Source organism: Microcaecilia unicolor, chromosome 1 (genome assembly GCF_901765095.1).
Source record: "Microcaecilia unicolor chromosome 1, aMicUni1.1, whole genome shotgun sequence".
In the NCBI taxonomy this organism is placed as follows: Eukaryota; Metazoa; Chordata; class Amphibia; order Gymnophiona; family Siphonopidae; genus Microcaecilia; species Microcaecilia unicolor.
This window is the reverse complement of record NC_044031.1, coordinates 253,558,008-253,582,937: the sequence shown is the minus strand read 5'-3', so window position 1 is coordinate 253,582,937 and position 24,930 is coordinate 253,558,008. Positions and strand designations below refer to the sequence as shown.

At 42.0% G+C, this 24,930-nt stretch overlaps 1 protein-coding gene across 1 annotated transcript in view; it reads right to left on the bottom strand.

Moving 5' to 3' along the window:
* Nucleotides 1–24,930, bottom strand: part of RARB (retinoic acid receptor beta) — a 256,557-nt gene that overhangs the window by 114,232 nt on the left and 117,395 nt on the right. Inside the window, exon 3 of the mRNA XM_030205690.1 lies at nt 21,240–21,381. Coding sequence (XP_030061550.1) covers nt 21,240–21,381 — 142 coding nt within the window. The remainder of the gene's footprint in view (nt 1–21,239; nt 21,382–24,930) is intronic.

Genomic DNA, 24,930 nt, shown 5'->3' with positions numbered 1-24,930 from the left:
CAGTTCAAGCTCGCAGTTAGAGGAGTTGCAGCAGAGACGCAGGGATCTCATCTGAGGAATGTGTTTCTACTGAGCTTCTGTGAGCCATAAAAATTAAATTGACGGGCTGGGTTTTGGCTGCGGGCCATGTGTTGGACAAGACTGCTTTATATGCATCGTTTGGTTAACTTTACCATTATTATTAATCCAGAATGTTGTCTTTTTCCTCTATCTAATTTTAATTTCTCTGTTAGGGGGTTGGTACTAGCTTGTACCTTGCAGTAATGTGTTCTATCAGTGAATGGCCGCTACTGATGATATTGGGAGCCATAGCAAATAATGTAATATGTGTTACTGTGCATCACAGTTTAGTAAACAATCCCCTTAACATCCAATCATTTTACTGTCAAACTTTCTTTGGATGCTGGCATTTTCTATGTTATTACTTTTTGTTTTGCACTGGCAGCTTCTTCTCCTCCTTTGGGCTTACACTTTTAAGGAGAACAGGCTTCTCTGAGGCTCCAGTGCTAGGAACCTTCATTTGCAACTGCTGTATGATTTGGTGCATCTTTAACTCTTCCTTTTTTGGCTACTCTAAAGCAGTTTTTGACCAGGAGCTTGAGACTGCGGTTTCTTCTCGAACCTTTGTACTCTTGACTCTACTAGGGGCTGGATTCAGTAAATGGCACTGAAAAATAGGCACTGGGAAAAATCAACACTCAGTTGCAGCTCGCGGTACAATGCTGCTGCTGTGAGAAGTTGTGGCAGCTATTTTGTGAGGGATAAAAGCAAGAGGCAGGCGATATAAGAAGGCAAACAGTCTTTATTTAAAATTCAAAGGCTCCTAGAGATTTAAACATCTGTGCCCGATATGGCCATGTTTTGCCTGGAAATGGCTGCGTCAGGGGGCAAAGTTGGTGGAAAATTACAAACGTCACCATATCTTGTTCAAAAGATGAGCATTGCTTTTAACTTTTGTGGTGAAGTTTTTAATTTTCAATCAGCTGATTACTTTAGCGCAACACGGTAAGCATGGTAGGGGGTGCCGACCTTTACAGGGCACCAGAACTGCCACAAGCAGCACTGCCTCATGCTGATCTCCCTTCATGTTGTTACTATTGCCAGAACTGGTACCTCCACTTGAGCTCCAGATCTGTTGGCAGCAGCAATCAAAGCACTTCACACCCTGTGCTCTCATCACCCAAAGGCCCTCTCTGGAACAGCTCCCACTGACACAAAATTCCAGTTGTGAGGGGGCGGGACCACAGAGAGCATGAAATATCTTGATTGCTGCTGCTGCTGCCGGCAAACCCGAAGCTCAAATATAGGTTCAGGTTTTGGCAGTGGCAGGCAGCAGCAGCAATTTTAGGTATAATGCAAAGGGAAACAGTGCTGGGGGAGGAGGGGGAAAGACTCTGGACCCATAGAGGGAAGGAGGGAGGGAGAAAGAAATACTGAACCATGGGGGGGGGGGGGGGGGGAGGGGACCGGGAGTGTGGAGTTCCAATGCAGGATTGGGGAGGAAGGAAAGAGAGAGAGGGACAAGAGGGATATAGACACAGACAATAAAGAGTTGCTAGAGAGGCAGGGAACATAGGAAGAGGGATACAGAGGGGCAATACTGGCCATAGGGGGAGGGATAGGGACACAGAGGGGCATTGTTGGATGGAAGGGAAGGAAAGATAATAAGAAGGGGGAAATGCAGCACATGGATGGAGGGAAGGAGAAAGAGAGGAAATGCTACAAATGAATGGAGATAAAGAGAAGAAAAGAGGGGGGATGCTGCGCATGGAAGGAAGAGTATTGAAGAAGGGGAAAATGCTATAAACGGAAGGAAGGGAGGAGAAGGGAAGAGAGAGGGAGGATATGCACACAGATGGAGGGAAAAGGAAAAGAGAAGGAGGAGATGCTGTGTATGGATGGAGGTGATGGGAAAAGATAAGCTTCCTTCTCAAATCTGTTTAGTTTTCTAACATGAAAGATCAGTGCCAGAGATGAATGTGACGTGAAGAAGAAAGGAGGAGAAAATGGGCAGGAGGACTTGGAATCAGAGTTAAGAGCATAGGCAGGGAGGAGAACCAGAGACCAGGAACAAGATGACTAGAAAAGTAAAATACCAAACAACAAAGGCAGAAAAAATAATTTTGTTTTTATATGTCAGTTTTGAGAATTTACATCTGCTGTCTTTATATTTTGCACTATATAGGGGGAAATGCATTTCTTTCTATTTCTTTAGTGTTGTGCTGCATGCAGAGTCTGGGACTTGGGGGTTCAGTTTAATTTTTGTCTGCATTAGTACTTTTAATTTGTGGTCACTTATCCTGTATTTGAAGAGGACTATCTGTGTTCCATACTCATGACTGAGGCCAGGTGTTCTGGAGGAGATGAGTGTTGTGACCCAGTATAGGAAGATATTTTTTGGCTCTCCTTCAGTCTTTTTGGACCCAAAGCAGCCTTGACTGAAACATTAATAAAGACGACTGGTCTAGTAGGATGTAGAATTAGCCAGCATGTGTTGCATGGATGTGGTGAGGGATAGGAGTGTATGAGAATCAGGATGTATGGAAGTAACAGTGGTATTAGTGCAGAGAAGTTGGTATGTGTGGATATATATGTGGATGTGTGTGTGTGTGTGTGGGGGGGGGGGGGGGGGTAGTGTGGGCATGGAAAGCATGTAGATGGAGATGTTTTTGTGTGAGGTGCATGTTGTGATGAGTATCATTCTAAGACTATTACACTTGAGAACAATATATGTGCCCAGTGAGACATCGGTGAATTCATCTTTAATTTTGTAAACGGGAAAGCACAAAAAGCTAAGTAGCTGTAACCTTTAATTTAATAGTAGCATCATATGAACCGAGCTGGTATAGGAGTTTTGGGAAAAGGGGTGTGGATGACCTGCTGGAGTGGAGGAGTAGCCTAGTGGTTAGTGCAGTGGACTTTGATCCTGGGGAACTGAGTTCAATTCCCACTGCAGCTCCTTGTGACTCTGGGCAAGTCACTTAACCCTCCATTGCCCCTGGTACAAAATAAGTACCTGAATATATGTAAACCACTTTGAATGTATTTGCAAAAACCTCAGAAAGGTGGTATATCAAGTCCCACTCCCCTATTAATATGTCTGTCTTTCCTCTATGCGTAAGTGAATATTTAGTGTTATGGGTCAACAGCTGCTCCCATAGCACTCTGGTTTGAAACTTCTTTAACAGCACTGGAATTCAAATACCAGAGATATAATACAATGTTAGCATAATTCTAATGATACACCTAATAAGCATGCATTAGAACTGTCTTATGCAGGCCCTGGCTAAATATTGGCCGGGCCCGCATAGCCTCCAGCAGCCTGCCCGACTGCATTTAGCCCCCAATATTCAGTGCCAGTGCTCGGACATGAACTGGCACTGAATATCGGGGGCTAATTTTGCCAATGATGATCAGTGTTTAAAAAATAATTCTGACCACCACCGGCTGAATATTGGGGGGGGGGGGGGGGGGGGGATGTCTGCAATAATCTGATCTAGACTACGACAGCCTGCAAATTTTTCTTAGATGTGGGATTAACGTATAGTAAAAGAAATACATGTGCCAACTACTTGCATCTCTCTTATAAATCAACTCAGTGTGACACAATAGAAATACGCAGTAATCAGATGACTTTTACTGTATATAGAACTCAGTAAATTAGTTCATCTGTAGGCCTCTGCAGAAACATTATTTAAAAATTAGGTGACTCCAAACTCTGCCTGCTGCAGTTGTGTATTATTCATCATGATTACTCTATTTTATTATAAATTTATTATAAATATGACCCATTTCACCCATTCTAGCTTTAGAGACAGTACATTAAATGACAATGAACATTAAATTATTCTGATTATTTAAAAACTGAGATATACACCAAGCACTTGTAAGCCTGCCAATGAATCAGTGTACCAATTTGGAGCACTGCAGAGATCAATCAGGAGGCACCCTATTTACACCTAATTCTTTTTGAATGTGACATTTTCTTCTGAGCCTCTTTCTTAAATGTCACCCCCATTATGCAGCTGTGATAGATTTTATCCCCAAGGATCATCAACCACTCCAACTGCTCCCACCACTGCACACAAACGTTGATCCAAATTTGTTTTAGGGCTTAGATTAATCACCAGAATAACAATATGTCTTCATCAAAATTCATGAGAAAACTGTACCATAAATATACATATATTTAATTAATCTCATTTTTTTCCAATAAAATGCTCAATGGCTCAAAGCCACGTGACATGCTGACAGCTTACAGTTAAAAAATGAAGCTCATCACTTGCCAGTCTGTTTCTTTAATCATTTCAGACAGTTGTTCTTGTCATCCATTCCTCTACTTTTTATTCTAGATTAAGCAACTGTGAAATACCGGGTTTAAAAACAATATAAAAAAAATAATTAAAACCAGGGGAAACAGGTAATAAATTATGTACAGCCTGGCATTTGGTCTGTGTTTCAGATGGGCACTCCCCTGTGTATATCTACCAAGTACCACTGACATATTTATTCAGTGTACTGATGCATAGCTAGGGCTTCAAATGGATTCAGGCCACCCACAGAGGATGGTGTCATACTGGTTTTACCTTAATATATGTATGGACATGCATTTTAGATTCCTAATCAGATACAGCATGATGCGATCAGCTTCTGGTTGAGTTGGGCTAGCTGGAGTGCAGAACTGGGGAAGTGGAATAATATGATACCGCAACCTGTTAAATAAACTTATCTAAAATGTTAAACAAACATTTATAAATCAAAATAGGAAATGATTATTGACAATAATTATTAGAGCATATTACTCTATTTTAAATTATGGCTTTTGAGTTATAAATGTCACACATGGGGGAAGTGATGTCACTTGTCTTGGAGACTGCCTAGGCTGGGAGCTCCATGGAGTTTATAGTTAAAACCATACCAATCCCCACTAACTTTGAGTTCTAGAGATGGTATTGCAATGGTAAGCAAGAAATAGCCAACCAATTTAGAAACCTTCTTCTATGCTGGTGCGGTGAGAGAAGGTACTGGCAATTGTGGCGATGAGTTGGCACTTGCTGGGAGCAGCAATTTTGGCCTTCAGGTATCCTATGGAGGAGGAAGACAGCAAGTCGAATGGGACAAAATCTACACAGTCAATAATTTGAGCTCTAGGAGTAGAGGGGGTGGCCTGAAGGAATGTGACTTGAACCTCAAATAGGGGTATAAAGGGGAGTGCATGAGGGTTGGGACATATGTTGGAATGAGTGCAATTAAGGTCAGGGGAGGTTATGAATGAGATGTGGGGAAGGAGGCTAGGATGTTGTTGGGAAGAGGTGGGCAAGGGTGAGCATGGGCAACAATGTGCTGGGAGGGGGAGGGCCAGCCTGAAGAATAGAAAATGGGGGGTGGGGGGGGGGGAGGGGTAGTGGAAGGTAATGACTGCAGCTGGTAGGACCCTGAAACTGGTTATCCATCAATGCCATGGGTTTGATTCCCTTCAAAAAAGGAGCATGTGCTTTTGGAAGTTAAAAAGGCAAAGGCTGATATATGCTGGATGCAGGAGACTCATTTAAGGAAGAGGATGGAGCACCTTTTGTACCATAAGGATTATCCCCATAGGTTTTTTTGCATCTAACTGTAGGGGCAATAAAAGCAGTGGGTGGGTGTATAATTTACTGGTTAAATCCTTAAATGTAAAATTTCAGCATGCTTATAGGGACTTGGAAGGGTGGGTACAGATGTTAGACACAGAAATGCAGGGAGGCAAATTATTCTGGTGAATTTATATGCCCTCAATAAGGGACAGGGGAGGTTTTTTGAGGAACTTAAGGGGAAGATATGGGAATTTAGCAATGGTCCCTATTATCCAAGGAGGAGATATTCCCAACACTGAACCCTCCCAGAGATAACACAGGAGGAGTGACAGTGAACACAGGAGTAGGAAGGCAAAAACTTGATCAGATGCTGGAGGTATTAGGAAGGATAGATATCAGGAGACATATGCACCTGCATCAAAGGGATTACACTTTCTACTCTCAGGTCCATCACTCCTACTCCTGGATAGATATATTTATGGCATCTAAAGACATAACTCTGGAGGTGCAGGATTGTGAGATAGACCTAATATTATGGGCTGATCATGCACTGGATTTGGGCAAATATGAGGTGGGTTCCCAAAGGCTGGGGGAAAGGTACTGACAGCTAAACAATAACTTGTTAGATGACTCAGAGGTGGTACAGCAGTTGAACGGGGACATTAGGGAATACTTGGGCCATAATAGGAACGGAGAGGCTTCCCCATCTGGGAGCGGCTCAAAGCTATCATATGGGAATAAATTAATTGCACTGGCTGGCCTACAAGAAAAGGTCAAGGGCATTAGAGAGTATTCTGTAGACTTTTCCTACAGAATTGGAGCAATGCCATAAGCAAAGCTTAAGGGACAAGAAGGTGTGGGGACAACTTTCAGAATGAGAAAGCCTACAGACCTGCAAATGTATAAATTATAATAATCAGTTAGATAAGGATAAGCACAATACTTTCATTTAGCAGTAGGAGCGGAGGAGTGGCCTAGTGGATTAGGGGTGGTGGACTTTGGTCTGAGGAGACTGAGTGCAATTCCCAGCACAGGCTACTCCTTGTGACTCTGGGCAAGTCACTTAACCCTCCATTGCCCACCACATAGAACCTGCCATGAGTGGGAAAGTGCAGGGTACAAATGTAACAAAAAAAAAGGTCAGGAAATTGTTGGCCTATAGGTTAAATATACAAGAAATACAAAATAATATTTTAAAGATTAAAAGTAAGGGGTAAGAGGTGCAGATTAGGAAGCATTTTATAAGCTATTATAGGGAACTCTATACCCCCGAGTCCCACTCTGGTCCATAGATATTGATGGCTATCTGGAAGAAGGCACTTCCACAATTAACAGAGGACAAACTTCAAGGGTTGGATATGGAGATATTGGAAAGTGAGGTAGAGAAAGCAATTAAGCACCTGAAGGTGGAAAAATCACCTGGCCTTGATGTCTACACAGCCAAATTCTATAAAAAATTCAAACATTAGCTGGTGGCTCCGCTAACAGAGGATTTTAACTCTCTATTAAGAGAGGACTTTTTAACCACATTTCCCCATGCATTAACTATACAACATTTGCATAATCCAACCTAGAAATTACAAATGTATGACTTAATGTATGCAATGCACCTTCATCCAAATATTGTTTCACTGATCTCAGTTGCCTAAGAGCATCACATATCACCTGCAAGTTCACGGAGTGATACGATATAGGTGTCCTTCTGTGCCCGAGGGTGGTCTGAGAGCTACGTGTGTGCAGTCGATGACTCCTAGGACTGAGGGGAAGTGGTCTATGGAGTAGAACTGGGTATTTAGATTGTAAGCTCTTTTGAGCAGGGACTGTCTCTTTGTATCAGGTGTTCAGCGCTGTGTGCGTCTGGTAGTGCTATACAAATGCTAATAATAATAATGTTATTCTGGTGGGCCTGAACAGTACTGGGAAAGGGGATGTACTGTGAGCTCTGCATGAGGAAGGCATTAAGAAACTGAGCCAGACAGTTGGCGAGCTGGTGAGGCCTGCAATGACTGCCAGCCCTAACTGAAAAGTACCAGTGGCAAGAAAGGCGAGGGAGGCTGTGTGCACAAGCACTGGATTATTATTGTGGCGTCCTCGCCTGGAGGATGGGGCCCTAGCTGCTGACACGGGTGCTCTATGGCAGCCCTATCAAAATGGTACCTGGTCACTGAGGTCCAGAACTGGGTCCTGGCCCTGAAAACCCTCTGATAAGGGTACCTCTTCCTAGCCCTCCCCTCCAGATTCTCAGCCATATCCAGCAAAGCTTCAACCATAAAGGCATTCAGCAGTTTCACACTTTTTGTGCAGGTGTCCCACCACCACAGGTGCAAACCTACTAACCCCATTTACACTACTGGGCACACTGCCACCTACTGCAAATCTAAGCACCACCTAGTGAGACATTGACCCACCAGCAGCAACAGCACCATCACACAGCACACTGACAAACAGGGACTGGACAAACACAGAGGCACAAGAAGAGACACAGTAGAAGCAGGTAAGGGGGTGCAAAGGGCAGTGAGGAGGTTTGGGGACAGTGAGAGGTTGTTGGGCAAGGGACACAGCAAAGATGGAAGGGAGCATGAGATACAGCAAAGGATGATTGTGGGTGGGGGGGCTAGCAGGTGTGGTCAAGGGGTTCAGGAGATTAGGTAGTGAAGAGGCAAGGCAGGAAATGTGGAGGACAAAGGTTTCAGAGTGAACAGACAAAGCCAGCAAACAAACTACTGTTCAACTGTCTACTCTCTTTCACATCGTGACCAAATCCACCTCTCCACTCTCCAACTCAGCAAAAGCACAAATTGGTCCAAAGACAGGTTATGGCTTGACTGACTCACATTTATAGCAGTTATAAATTGAGACGTTTTCATTTCCACCCCAGGACATCGCCCTGCTATCCATTATCGATAGAAAACGTGCATCTCATAACACTGCCAATGACCACCCACCCCAAATGCCCCTTCTCCAAATGTCCTTTTTTGCGCAGCTCGCCCGCTTGGAGGTTTTCTGAGCGAGTGTTTGATTGTGGTGATTTGGGCAGATTTGGCAGAAAAATGCCTTTTTGGCCCTTTTGAGATGTTTTTCTGCTTTGAAATTGAGCACTATACACTCTGTTGCTTTACTCTGCAGAAAATCCCATAAAGGATCAGGGTTAGTGTATATATGTATATATATATATATATATATATATATATATTGGGCCAGATATTCAGTTGTCAGCGCATTTACTGTCTGCCACCGGCGTTAAACCTGGATATTCAATGCCAGGCCATTTCTGGTGACCGGCATTAAATATCCAGGTTTATTTTGGTCGCTAAAAAATTAACTGGCTATGCCAATATTCAGTGCTAACTGTTAACACTTTAGCAGTCAAGATAGTCCTGCTATTTTGACTGCTCAACATAGCCGGTTTGGCACTGAATAAATAAGAGTACGACAGTGGTAGACTGTGCAAACTGCAAACGCTTTAATGAAGATAGAGGTAAGGACGGCGGGCCTTTAAGAGGGACGTCCTTCGGCAGTTCTGCGCGAAACACGTCCTTGTTACTGTACTTTACACTTATGAATGTTCCTTATATTTCCCTACCTGGATGACCGCAACTACATGCACTGTACTTGCGGAACAACCAGGTACATCAGAGAAGTCCAAAGAATAGTAAAAAGGACATCTTTCTCATAGAACCGGTGAAGGACGTTGATATGGCAAATTGGCAAGTACAGTAAATGTTTTAGGGACGTCCTTTTGCGGTTCTGGAAGATGGGCGTCCTTTTTACTATACTTTGGGCGTCCCTGATTTGGGCGTTTTGCACTGTGATAATGGAATGTCTAAGGACGTCCATACTATTTTTCGATTATACCTACCTAATTTTGGCCGACATTGCGAGGACGCCCTAATTCATACTTGGACGACCTTTCGAAAATGCCCCTCCACGTGGATAAAGGTAAGCCGGTTAATGTAGTGTATCTAGGTTTTCAGAAAGCTTTTGACAAAGTTCCTCATGAGATACTGCTGAGTAAATTCAAGAGTCATGGGATAGGAGGCAATGTTCTATTGTGGGTTAAGAATTGGTTATTGGACACAAAGCAGAGAGTAGGGTGAAATGGCCATTTCTCTCAATGGAGGAAGGTAAACAGTGGAGTGCCGCAGGAATCTGTACCGAGACCAGTGCTATTTAACGTATTTATAAATGATCTGGAACCTGGAATGACAAGTGAGGTGATTAAATTTGCAGATGACACAAAACTATTCAAGGTTGTTGAAACACATGTGGACTGTGAAAAACTGCAGGAAGACCTTAGGAAATTGGAAGACTGGGCATCCAAATGGCAGATGAAATTTAATGTGGACAAATGCAAAGTGATACACATTGGAAATAATAATCCAAATCCTAATTACCTGATGCTAGGGTTCACCTTGGGGGTCAGCACCCAAGAAAACGATCTAGGTGTTGTCGAACACAATATACTGAAATCTTCTGCTCAGTGTGTGGTGGTGGTGACCAAACAAGAAAAAAGGATATAAGGAATTATTAGTAAAGGGATGGTAAATGAGATAGAGAATACCATAATGCCTCTGTATTGTGCCATGGTGTGACCTCACCTTGAGTAATGCATTCAGTTCTGGTCGCCATATCTCAAAAAATATATAGTAGAATTAGAAAAGGTTCAAAGAAGAGCAACCAAAATGATAAAGGGGATGGAACTCCTCTCATATGAGGAAAGGCTAAAGACATTAGGCCTCTTTAGCTTGGAAAAGAGATGGCTGGGGGGTGGGGGGGATATGATTGAGGTCTACAAAATACTGAGTGGTGTAGGATGGGTAGAAGTGAATCAATTATTTCAAAAGCACAAAGAGTAGAGGACATTCAATAAAGTTACATGGAAATACTTTTAAAACAAATAGGAGAAAATATTTTTTCACTCAACGAATAGTTAAGCTTTGGAACTCTTTGCCGGAGGATGTAGTAACAGTGGTTAGCATATCTGGGTTTAAAACAAAGGCTTAGATAAGTTCTGGAGGAAAAGTTCATAATTTGCTATTGAGACAGACAGACATATGGAAGCTACTGCTTGCCCTGGGATTGGTAGCATGGAATGTTGCTACTAATTGGGTTTCTGCCAGGTACTTGTGACCTGGATTGGCCACTGTTGGAAGGATACTGGGCTAGATGGACCATTGGTCTGACCCAGTATGGCTATTCTTATGTTTACTGTTCCTGAAACTTACAGGATTTTTATAGCACTTTATCAATGTTTTTATAGCCAAAATTTATATAATACATTAATATAGGGTAATGCTGAGCAGAATGGCTCAGCCTTATTGTGACATTTTGGGCAAGTCACTTACACCTTTATTGTCTCAGGTGGAAATTTAGACCCTAAGCCCTTCAGGGAAAGGGAAATACCTATAGTACCTGAATGTGACTTATCTTGAACTAGTACTGAAAAGGTGTGAGCTAAATCCTCTCCAAAATAAAATAAAATTTGCATCTACTAAGTATTCTCATACTTGCCCTTCTAGTTTCTGAATTATAAATACAAAGTAGAAATAACAGATAACAGAATATCTGTCTAGTGACCAACTCAAAATGTTCCTGATGGCTTGAGAATTACAGGTTGGCAACACAGATTAAAGTTTAGGAAGACTGGTGGTAATTTACTGCCAGAACTGAAGCAAAACAGATATTCACTTGTTTCTACTAAGCATCAGATTCTAAAAAAAGAAGGTATTTTACTGTTAGTTTGAAATCAAAGTGATGGCTCTTAGAGCTTTCACTGAAAATCTAATCGCACACCGGGGACTTTGTTTTTATAAGGCAGAGAGACAACAGCTCATTGAGAGAGTGAACTCAGAATGATACTTTCTACTTGGATAAACTGACCCAGTTTTTGTTGCCTTTATATGTGGAAACAAAGAATGCAACGTGCCTGTTAGATGACATATGAAATGGAGTAAAAGAGGTTGGGGGTGCTGTGTGTGTCTGCTTGGTAGGAAGACCTGTGTAGATTGAACACAGAGAAATAAAATGAGTTAAGTTTGGTATCCTTGTTTAGCTGCAAGATAATGTATGTATGTATTTATTTATTTATTTATTGCATTTGTATCCCACATTTTCCCACCTATTTGCAGGCTCAATGTGGCTTACAGAATTTGGTTATGACATAATCATTCCAGGATGTCAGATACAAGTAGTAATGTACAGAGATTAAGTAAGGGAAGAGAGAAGGAAAGTGTTAGGCAGGATAATGTAAACGGTGGACTTTAATAACTGGGTGGGTTGATTAGGTAGTTTAGTCTGGCTATGGGATCTCTTTGTAGGCCTTGTCTTCAAAGATTTGCGGAAATTAGTTATTTCGTCAATAGTTTTCAGGGCCTTAGGTAGTGCATTCCACAACTGTGTACTCATGTAAGAGAAGGTGATGGCGTGTATCAGCTTGTATTTTAGTCCTTTACAGCTGGGAAAGTGCAGATTGCGAAATTTGCGGGCTGATCTTATAGCATTTCTGGGAGGCAGGTCCACGAGGTTTAGCATGTAGATTGGGGCGTCTGCGTGAATGATTTTGTATACAATCGTGCAGATCTTGAATGCAATGCGTTCCTTGAGTGGGAGCCAGTGAAGCTTCTCTCTTAGGGGTTTTGCACTTTCATATTTAGTTTTTCCAACTACGAGTCTGGCGGCGGTGTTCTGGGCTGTTTAGAGCTTTTTGATAGTCTGTTCTTTACAGCCAGCGAACAATGCGTTGCAGTAGTCCAGATGACTTATTACCATTGACTGTATCAGGGTACGGAAGATGTATCTCGGGAAATAATGGCTATTTTGTACTGCAAATGATTACACAAAGTATGGTAAAGGCTGGAAGAACTTGTATCTTCTACTTATCTGAACTAGCAGAGCTTTCCATAGGCAGCTACATTTAGCTACTGAAAACAAAGCCAGCGCAGATGTTTCAAGGATTAGGGGAAAAGTGATTCCCAATCTTTTTTCTATACAATATAAGATACCAGGGTAATATATTCTTGTATATTTGTATCAATTGTTCCAAAACATTATCTTCATTGCAACTATGCTTACTCACAAATGCTTTTATTATCAATCTTTTTCCTATGGCAGAACCCCTAAAATATTTTTCATAGTCTGAGGAACCCCACTTCCTCCCCCTCCCCTCCTCCTTCCCCTAACACAAGGAACCCCTCTCCTGGAACCACAGGTAGACCCCCCACCCACCCTAACGGGCCTACCATATTGTTGGTGGTCTAGAGGGGGCAGAAGCAATCCCCAGTTGCACCTGCTCATGTTGGCTCTGCTGACAAAATGGCTGCTGGGATCTCAGGATTGGAGCCAGCATGGACAGGAGCGATCCGCAGTGCTTCTACCTATGTCAGCTCCAATCTCAAAATGGCTGCTGGACCTCCAGCGGCAGTCTCATGAGACTGCTGCAGGAGGTCCTGGCTGCTATTTTGTCAGCGGAGCCAGGATGGGCAGGGACCCAGTTTGGGGCATCTCTGCCTTAGGGAATGAACTTCGTTAGGTCTCATAACTTTCAAGTCTCCACAAACCTTAAACTCTGGGCCCAATACTTAAAGCTATTTATCCAGGTAGGAGGCATTATTCGGATAATGCAGGATCACTGACTGCCCTGGTGCTATCCAGATAGTACTGGGGTTGCCCAGGAAAAGAGCTAAGGCAGAATTACCCAGTTAGTGTCAATATTCAGTCCACTAACTGGATAACTTAGACAGTAGTAGAGACAGCACAAGAAGAGGTAAAAAATCTGCAAATTGGAGTGGATGGTATTATTACTCAGCTACAGATGGTGGTGCCAGCAACATCAGATACTACATTTAGACCTGAAGAACAGTTAAGCGTGGAATTAGCGTCATTGGATCAATACTACCATTCCTTACGACAAAACAAACTTAAAAAATTTCAACGGGACCAACAAGATTATACATTAGGACCGATCTACGCATGGCTTGAACAAGACCATTACCCTTAACAGGGAGCCGTAGGAAAAATAGTACCAGAAGGTTTTACAATACCCCTGGTCCGTGCCTAATTTAAGCATCAGCATTTACACCAAGTTTTACTTGGCGTAACTGCCTGCGACTAAATTTAGTTGTGTGGAGGGTGCTTGCCTTATTCTATAAACCGTGCTGAAATTTAGGCATATTCTATAAAGTACGCCTAAATGTACATGTATTTTATAGAATACACCTAGGCGTATTTTTTTCGATGCTGATCTTTTAGGCCTGATATATAAAATCTAGCCCTATGTGTATGTGAGGTTGAGTTCTACCCAGATTCTGCTCATGTGTATGCCTACTTCTAAAATACTCCCTATGTAAGATACACCTGTAATTACACAATAGTGCTTAGATGAGTTTTTGGCATTTACATATGTATGTAAATGCCATTATAATCAGTGCATAAAATTACACCTAAATAATTACTTCTCCTATTATACACTGGCTCTGAACTGCTATGGTGTTCCTGGTCTAAGAGATGTAGAGTGGGTAAAAAAAGTGGGAGAGCGACCAAGGATACCAGAAACTGGAAGATGTTCGTTAATAAACAACTTTATTAATAATTTGAACACTCTTCAAATTGAGTCTTCAAATCATTAATAAAGTTGTTTATTAACGAACATCTTCCAGTTTCTGGTATCCTTGGTCGCTCTCCCACTTTTTTTACCCACTTGTTTTTTCCGTGGGGCGTTTGAGTTCTCCGTGTTTTAGCGGATTTCTTCTCTCTAAGAGATGTAGAGGCCAGTGATGTAATGATTGCTTTTATATAGCTAATCATTGTATATGTGCTAACCATTATATATATATATATATATATATATATATATATATATATATATATATATATATATATATATATCTTAATCATTGTAGAATTTAGCTTCCCTAATAAAGGTTTCATTTACTTTTTACGAATCCAAAAGGATCCACGGTAATTATTGGGCAGTCTGTGTCAGTGAGATGGGCTGTAAATCCATAGCATTTCAGGCTCTCTCTGTCTCTTACATATGATAAGAAGAGAAAGTGAATACCTACAAACTATAACTCTTCACAATATAAAGCTAATAGTGAGAAAAGACTTAATAGCTACACTTATATTAGCATGCTCAACTCCAAAAAAAAGAAGGAAGGAAAAACCCTATGTGCCCGGACCATGACATTGCACAAACATATGTCGGGAACCTCCAGGCCAGTCACTTCACAGACAGAAAAAACCGTCCATACCAACAATTAAATTGCAAAATAAATCAATTCAAACATTTTTCAAAGAAAGCGAAACACTTATCTGTATAGTAAATCAAAATGAATGTACATAAGTATATAAGTAATGCCATACTGGGACAGACCGAAGGTCCATCAAGCCCAGCATCCTGTTTCCAACAGTGGCCAATACAGGTCACAAGTACATGGCAAGATCCCAAAACAGTACAATACATTTTATGATGCTTATTCTAGAAATAAGAAGTGGATTTTTTCCCCAAGTCCATTTTAATAATGGTCTATGGACTTTTCCTTTAGGAAGCCATCCAAACCATTTTAAAACCCCGCTAAGCTAACTGCTTTTACTACGTTTTCTGGCAACAAATTCCAGAGTTTAATTACACATTGCGTGAAGAAATATTTTCTCCAATTTGTTTTAAATTTACTACTTTCTAGTTTCATTGTGTGCCCCCTAGTCCTAGAATTTTTGGAAAAAGTAAACAAGAAATTCATGTCTACCCATTCCACTCCACTCATTATTTTATAGACCTCTATCATATCTCCCCTCACACGCATTTCTCCAAACTGAAGAGCCCTAGCCGCTTTAGCCTTTCCTCATAGGGAAGTTGTCCCATCCCCTCTATCATTTTCATTGCCCTTCTCTGTACATTTTCTAATTCCACTATGTCTTTTTTGAGATGCGGTGATCAGAATTGAACACAATATTCAAGGTGTGGTCACACCATGGAGCGATACAAAGGCATTATAACATCCTCATTTTTGTTTTCCATTACTTTCCTAATAATATCTAACATTCTATTTGTTTTTCTTAGCCACCGCCACCACACACTGAGCAGAGGGGTTTCAATGTATCATCAATGATGACACCTAGATCCCTTTCCTGGTCGGTGACTCCTAATGTGGAACCTTGCATTACATAACTATAATTCAGGTTCCTCTTTCCCACATGCATCACTTTGCACTTGTTCACATTAAACATCATCTGCCATTTAGATGCCCAGTCTCCCAGAGGCGAGTGGATAGACAAATTGATCAGGGAGCTCAAAGATGAAAAAGTTAATACCACAACCAATTTATCCTCATCTGTACGTTGTTTATATTGTAATAATAGCTTTCATTGTATTTGGCTCATAAATAAACTTTTCTGATTACCTTACATGGATAGCCTCTTTCAAAACATCGTTGAGACATTTTACTGGCTTGATCCTCGAAATCCTCCCTCCTGGAACAAATTCTCTTTAGCTGTAAGAATTGACTAAGCGGTAAACTGGTTTTCAGATAATAAGGCTGTGAACTAGAGAAGTGTAGTAGGATATTGTGAGCCGAGGGCTTTTGAAAAAGAGTGGTATGAATTTCATTATTCTCCCTATATATCCATACATCAAGAAATTCTATCCCTTGTTGGTGAGAATGACAAGTAAATTTCAAATTCGGTTGTAAGGAATTCATCCATTCAACAAATAGTGTAAGTGTCTGAGGAGATCCATTCCATATAAAGAAAATGCCATCCAAGAAACATTTCCAAATCAAAATATTTTTGAATTCCTCTGAATTATATATAAATGTCTTTTCAAATTTAGCCAAATATAATATGGCTATAGAGGGCGCTAAATGTTGCCCCCATAGCAATTCCCTGGATTTGTTCGTAAAATTCTTGCTGAAACCAAAAAAAGATTTTTTTGAATGACTAGCTCTGCCAAGGCAATCAAAAATTCAGTACAGATATGCTGAGGTGCAGGCCGCTTGTCCAAAATTTCTGTCATAAGGGCTAAAGCCTCCTCTTGAGGTATGACAGTAAACTACAAAGAACAAAGTCGGATTTTCACTTTAAACACATTATACCCTGCGGGGCTGAATTCTGAGTTAGACTGGTGGTCCGTGATTTGATTGGGTTAAGCCATAGACCAATCCACCTATCAGATGTTGCAGTTCACTAATCAGCTGACATACATTTAAAGGCGAGTGTTCTAGGGAGATGCCGTGACCATTTTTCTCACTAAGAAGAGTGAATGTGGAGAGAATTATGTAAGTTGTGAAGGGTTCTTCATATGTATAGAACAGGGGGGTATCCAGACTTCGGTGGGAAGGGGGTCCAGAGCCCTAGGTGAGGGGGCACATTTTAGCCCCCCCCCCTGGTGCCACCGACCCCCCCCACCGCCGCCAACTTTGATGAACTCTGCTGACAACCCTCTCGACCCCCCCTCCCGCTGCCAACCCTCCTCCGCCATCGCCTATCTTAGCTGGCGGGGGACCCCAATCCCTGCCAGCTGAGGAGGTCCTCTTCTTACCGCGAAGGCTTCGTTCTGTTTCTGACGTCCTGCATGTTGTACGTGCAGGATGTCAGACTCACAGAAACAGAATGAAGCCTGGCAAGTCTTCATTCTGTTTCTTTGAGTCTGACGTCCTGCACGTACAACATGTAGGACGTCAGAAACAGAAGGAAGCCTTCGCGAGAAGAAGAGGACCTCCTCGGCTGGCGGGGATTGGGGTCCCCTGCCAGCAAAGGTAGCCCAAGGTGATGGCAGGGGAGGGTTGGCGGCGGGAGGAGGGTCGAGAGGGTCGTCGTTTTTTTGAATTGTTATTGTTTTCTCCACAGTGACGCATGCTGGCAGTGAGCTTAGTTCCCCTGAGGAAGCCAAATATTGAAACGGGTCACTGTTGGGACCGCTTCTGCTACAAGAAAGAGCTAAGTTATGTTCTTTTTTATTCTATCAGCAAAACAATTGTGGATGAAGCATTGTTTTATATTGAAGCCCAAAGTTGCAAGAAGTTTTAATGATTAAATTGAAGAGGTTGATAATTTTGTTATTAGGAGTAGATGGACATTAACAAAATACTTTGCAGGTTTTTTCTGATGATCAATTCTGTGTATTGTGTTATGGACAATATTGTAACCCAGTTTGGGTAATTATCAAATTGTCATTGTGTGTAACAACCACAGTCTACTGAGGTCTGTTTTCCTCTTTTGCTCCTTTTTTACTTTTAGTAAACAAATTTGGGCTTCTGTGATTAGTATGATAATTATTTTATATCTAAATTGCAAAATATTATTTTAAAAAGTTATAAAAAAAGTGCATATACAAGAGAGACTTTTGTCACACTGCTCTTTGGTTTTTAGCTCATGGTAGAGGAGTGTGGTAGCCGTGTTAGTCCACTCTTAAGGTTATCAATAGAAATCAAACAAAATAAAACATGGAAAAGAAAATAAGATGATACCTTTTTTATTGGACATAACTTAATACATTTCTTGATTAGCTTTCGAAGGTTGCCCTTCTTCCTCGGAAGAAGGGCAACCTTCGAAAGCTAATCAAGAAATGTATTAAGTTATGTCTAATAAAAAAGGTATCATCTTATTTTCTTTTCCATGTTTTATTTTGTTTGATTTCTATTGATAGCTCATAGTAGAAATCAGCTCACAATAAACTCTGAGACGCCCATAGGAATATTTTCTTCCCTTGAGGATAATTGTGCTCGTGTTCAAACTCCACATACTCCACTCATTGTCCATTCATCCTGACCACTCTCACAATTTCAAATAGTAGTTCCCTTTGACTCAGGCCGAGTTTCACGTTGCGTCATCAGAAAGGGAATCTGCAATCAACACAAAGTTTAACACATATCTAACTCACAAGCAGGAACATACACTTGCCAAGCAAGAAAAGGAGTAATCAAACTCCACGAGAGCACAGAGCTAACAGCGTTTACCTTCATTGAACTCTACCTGTACTTCCAACTATCGACCCATCTCCCTCCTCCCTTTCCTATCCAAGATACTTGAACGTGCTGTTCACCGCCATTGCCTTGACTTTCTTTCATCTCAAGTTATTCTTGATCCACTTCAATCTGGCTTTCGCCCCCTTCATTCAACTGAAACAGTGCATGCTAAAGTCTCCAATGATCTGTTCCTGGCCAGATCCTAAGGTCTCTATTCTATCCTCATCCTTCTTGATCTATCTGCTGCTTTTGACACTGTTGATCACAGCCTACTCCTTGATACGCTGTCCTCACTTGGATTTCAGGGCTCTGTTCTTTCCTGGTTTTCTTCTTATCTCTCCCAGTGTACCTTTAGTGTATATTCTAGTGGATCCTCCTCTACTTCTATCCCACTGTCAGTTGGTGTACCTCAGGGATCTGTCCTGGGACCCCTCCTTTTCTCAGTGTGCTGCTGCGGCTAGGAAAGCGAATAGAATGTTGGGTGTTATTAGGAAGGGTATGGAGTCCAAGTGTGCGGATGTTATAATGCCGTTGTATCGCTCCATGGTGCGACCGCACCTGGAGTATTGTGTTCAGTACTGGTCTCCGTATCTCAAAAAAGATATAGTAGAATTGGAAAAGGTACAGCGAAGGGCAACGAAAATGATAGTGGGGATGGGACGACTTTCCTATGAAGAGAGGCTGAGAAGGCTAGGGCTTTTCAGCTTGGAGAAGAGACGGCTGAGGGGAGATATGATAGAAGTGTATAAAATAATGAGTGGAATGGATCGGGTGGATGTGAAGCGACTGTTCACGCTATCCAAAAATACTAGGACTAGAGGGCATGAGTTGAAGCTACAGTGTGGTAAATTTAAAACGAATCGGAGAAAATTTTTCTTCACCCAACGTGTAATTAGACTCTGGAATTCGTTGCCGGAGAACGTGGTACGGGCGGTTAGCTTGACGGAGTTTTAAAAGGGGTTAGATAGATTCCTAAAGGACAAGTCCATAGACCGCTATTAAATGGACTTGGAAAAATTCCGCATTTTTAGGTATAACTTGTCTGGAATGTTTTTACGTTTGGGGAGCGTGCCAGGTGCCCTTGACCTGGATTGGCCACTGTCGGTGACAGGATGCTGGGCTAGATGGACCTTTGGTCTTTCCCAGTATGGCACTACTTATGTACTTATGTACTTCTTCCCTTGGTACTCTGATCTCATCCCATGGTTTTCAGTATCATCTTTACGCTGATGACTCCCAGATCTACCTCTCCACACCAGAAATCTCAGCTGAAATCCAGGCCAAAGTATCAGCTTGCCTGTCTGACATTGCTGCCTGGATGTCTCAGCGCCATCTGAAACTAAACATGACCAAGACTGAGCTTCTTATCTTTTCCCCTAAACCAACCTCTCCTCCTCCCCCATTCTCTATTTCTGTGGATAACACTCTCATCCTTCCTGTCTCATCACCTCGTAACCTTGGGGTTATCTTTGACTCCTCTCTCTCCTTCTCTGCACATATTCAGCAGACTGCTAAAACCTGTCGTTTCTTTCTCTATAATATCACCAAAATTCGCACTTTCCTTTCTGAGCACACTACCAGAACCCTCATCCACACTCTTATCACCTCTCGCTTAGACTATTGCAACTTGCTTCTCATAGGTCTCCCACTTAGCCATCTCTCTCCTCTTCAATCTGTTCAAAATTCTGCTGCACGACTAATATTCTGCCAGTGTCGTTATGCTCATATTAGACCTCTCCTCAAGTCACTTCACTGGCTTCCTATCCGTTTCCGCATACAGTTCAAACTCCTCTTATTGACCTATAAGTGCATTCACTCTGCAGCTCCTCAGTACCGCTCCACTCATTCCTCCCCGGGAACTCTGTTCACTGGGTTAATCTCTCTTATCTGCACCCTTCTCCTCCACTGCTAACTCCAGACTCCATTCCTTTTATCTTGCTGCAACATATGCCTGGAATAGACTTCCTGAGCCAGTATGTCAAGCTCCGTCTCTGGCCGTCTTCAAATCTAAGCTAAAAGCCCACCTTTTTGATGCTGCTTTTAACTCCTAACCCTTATTCACTTGTTCAGAACCCTTATTTTATCATCCTCACTTTAATATTCCCTTATCTCTTGTTTGTCCTGTTTGTCTGTCCTAATTAGATTGTAAGCTCTGTCGAGTAGTGATTGTCTCGTCATGTTCAAGTGTACAGTGCTGCATACGTCTAGTAGCGCTTTAGAAATGATAAATAGTAGTAGTAGTAGTACCACAGGCAGCTAATTGCCTTTTCTGCTATCAATTTGTTTTCTATCTTTCTGTCATTACATTGCACTTAGCTGTAATGTTCAATGAAATCTGGAGCTTTTATACTTTCGATAATGAACTGGAGAGTTAAATAATTTCTCTTCCTTCAGGCCCACGACCAGAGTTTAATTAAACAGTGTTTTTGCTAAGTCTAGGAATTCATTGGATTCAACTCAAACAGGTTTTCGTCTTTCTAGAAATTAAGACTTCAAGAATTCAGTTCCTTCAGAAAGAAAGCTTAGAAAGCCAAAATCATTTTTATGAAAGTTTCAGGTATTGTTCAGAAGCAGAGAGCAAGAAGCTTGTGAAACCGAGGCCAGATGCAGCCCTGTCAAAGTCTCATGCCTTGCAGATGCTGCATGTATTAGTGCTTAGCACTTGAAAAGATAATAATTTAAAAAAGGTTGTACAAATTCCACTTACATTCTTTGGACATTCCAACTTCAAAGCACCTCTGCAGTCGGCAATACTGGCAACGATTCCTGGTAACTTTATTAATAACACAGTTCTTATCTCTATGGCAAGTGTAAATCATGTTCTTCTGAATACTCCTGCGAAAAAACCCCTGTAATCAGAACAGAGGAAAAAATTGAAATGCAATATTAGAAACTGGATACAATCGTATCACATTGCTAATAGCCCCCTTACGTTAACAGAATGACTACATCTTAAACGCTGGTTTTGTGGACCTTAAAACCTATATAAAATATTAAAGCATGGTATCTATTTTCCTGAAGTGAAGAGTGTGCTGCTTAATCAAAATTATACAGAAGTTTCCCACCCAAGTAACGTAAACTGATACTAAGGCTAAGTATTTAGAGAATGTAACACCAGGTTATGTTGTGCCAATCAAGCTCAAATAATAAAGGTCAAGCTGAGTTTATGTTCTGTTGATTTACAGAATGTACATAACTCGCCTGTCATATAATTACAGAGAATCAAATCTCTGGACGCTGCAATCTGTAAATTTGCATTTTGTATATACTGTAACTCTATTTTGCACACCAGGCAATAAATCACAGCCTGGAGAAGAGCAAATGTAGTCCCTCTCCACAAAAGCAGAAGAAAAGAAGACATTGGGAACTAGTAAGTTTGACTTCTGTGGTAAGTATATTAAAGGAAACACTTTTAAAACAAAAATAATAAAGTTTCTGGAATCCAATGGGCTACAGGACCCAAGGCAACATGATTTCACTACAGGCAGGTCTTGTCAGACAAATTTGATTAATTTCTTTGGCAGAGCACTAGATGTGGTGTATTTAGATTTTAGCAAAGCCTTTGAGGTAGTTCCATATAGATGACTAATCAATAAACAGCGCGCCCTCTGTATGAGCCCTAAAGTGACTGACTGGGTTAGGAACTGGTTGAGTGGAAGGTGACAGAGGGTAGTGGTAAATGGAGCTCATTCTGAGGAAAAAGATGTTACCAGTGGTGTGGAACAAGATTCAGTTTTTGGGCAGGTTCGTTTTAACACTTTTGGAAGTGATATTGCTGAAGGGCTATCTGATAAGGTTTGCCTCTTTGTGGATGATACTAAACTCTAAAAGAGGGTAGGCATCCCTGATGGTGAGGATAACATGAGGAAGGACTTAGCAAAGCTATTAGAATGGCCTGGAATGTGGCAGTTTAGATTTAATGCTTAAAAAATGCAGGGTCATGCATCTGAGCTGCAAAAACCAAATGGAACGGTACAGTTTAGGGGATGGAGAACTTTTGTAGATGAAACAGAAGCGGGACTTAGGTATGATCATATGTGAAGATCTTAAGGTGGCCAAACAGGTAGAAAAGGTGATAGCAAATGCTAGAAAGATGCTTGGGTGCATAGGGAGAGGAATGGCCTGTAGGAAAAAGGAAGCGATGATGCCCCTGTATAAGACTCTGGTGAGACCTCATTTAGAATATTGTGTACAATTCTGGAGAACGCACCTTCAAAAATATATGAACAAGATGGAGTCTGTCCAGAGGGTGGCACTAAAATGGTCAGTGGTCTTTATAAAAAAGCGTATGGGGGCAGACTTAAAGAACTCAATGTTATACTTTGGAGGAAAGGCAGGAGGGGGGGAAATATGATAGAGACATTTAAATACTTAAGCAGCATAAACGCACAGGAGGTGAGTCTCTTTCAACTGAAAGGAAACACAGGAATGAGCGGGTATAGGATGAAGGTGAAAGGGGATAGACTCAGAAGTAACCTGAGGAAATACTTCTTCACGGAAAGGGTGGTGAACTCATGGAATGGCCTCCCAGTGGAAATGGTAGAGACAAAAAAACATTATCTGAATTCAAGAGAGCTTGGGACAAGTACATAGGATCTCTAAGGGAGTGATAGGGAGAGTAGATGGCATGGTTGGGCAGACTGGATAGACCACATGGTTCTTATTTGCCTCCATTTTTCTCTGTTCTTGTTTTTAGACTGAGAAAGAACAAGTTAGGAACCCTTCACAAGAATTGTAATTCATAAATATGACACAGTGATGCTAGTATTTTGATATCATGAACTCATTGATCTTTGTGGTCTCCGACTAGCACCCTTGTACCACCAAACTACCTTGTGTGCTGAACTTGGACATAAAATACACCACTTTCTTCAAGACCCCTGGAAGAGGTGGTATGAGAACTCCTGGCTCTGGCTAATTCTATGGGAACTTAAGAAAGTAATTTTTCATTATACCAAAGTTAACTCTCTTCTGCTGTGGCAACTGAGACTGATTTCCTTTTAGTCTGAAATTTTATAATATATTTGACAGCTTGATACTCCAGTGGTAGTACCGCAAGGATAATGCTAGGGGTTAGGGGCTGGGCTGCCGAGAGGGGGGGCAAGGGGGACAAAAGTTCCTGGGCCCAGGCCTCCAAGGGGGGCCCAGCGCCACAGTCCCCTCCACCCGCCCCCCTCCGTCCGCCACCGGGCTGGGCCCCCCTGAATTCAAATCATAGCGCCTCACCTCGACCTCGCTCCGTGTGAAAGAAGCGCAGCAGCGGCAGTCTGCAGATCAACTCCCTTGGGGCCTTCCCTCCCTGTGTCCCACCCTTGCGCAAGTTACGTCAGATGAGGGTGGGAAACAGGGAGGGAACGCCCGAAGGGAGACGATCTGCAGACTGCTGCTGCTGCGCTTCTTTCACACAGAGTGAGGTTGAGGTGAGGCACTATGATTTGAATTCGGGGGCCCTGCCTGGTGGTGGAAGGAGGGGGGGTGGCGATGATGATGACCTCGGGGGGGGGGGGGGGGGGCGGCCTTGCCCTGGGCCCGGCCCAGTCTCTCGGCGGCCCTGGTCAGGGGCACCATTTTGATCCTATGGTACTGATGGGTTAGAAGCATCTAAGGATCATTCCTGCTCCCCCAACTAGCCACATGAGAACTTCTCATAAGAGCAGGGGGAAGGGAGTTGTCAGGAGCAGGAGAGTTTTGTTGAGACTATCAAGGGACTGTTGGGGGGGGGGGGGTGGAAAGGTTTTGTTGAGCTTGTCAGGGGGTCTGGGATGGTAAAGAGGAGGGGTTGTGTTAAACCAGTTAGTGGGAGGTCTAGGGGCTATGGGGTTATATTGAGGTGCAGGGGGGATCTGAGAGTGCGGTTGTGGGGGGGAGGGTTGTTGAAACTGTTGGCCCATTTTACAAACGTGAATGCAAAAGTGCTGCCAAGTAAGAACTGAAGCAGGAAATTTTATTTATTTATTTCATTTTGGAAGCAGAAATAAACAATGAAGGATTAAGGACATTACATTACATTACTTCTTATATTCTGCAACTACCACGGAGTTCAGTGCAGATCATAGAGAATAAACAGGCAAACCCTGCAAATGGACAACAATTAGGTGAACATAAAGACAGTAAAATAAAAACTTAATATAGCATTACATTAAGATAAAAATTTATTTTAAAAGTTTTTAACCAAGATAATTCTGGATTTTTCTCAAATATAGAGAAAATGTTCCTTATTATAGGTGCTTGATGCATAAGGCTAGCAAAAAAAATGAACTTATATTTCAGCCTGCTTGGATTAGAATAATGAAACAATAAATTACCTCAAAGACCTCCATCTTTACTGGTAATTTGGACCCAGTTAAGCAAATATGCTGGCGCTAATCCATAAAGAATCCTGTAAAACATCAGGCAAA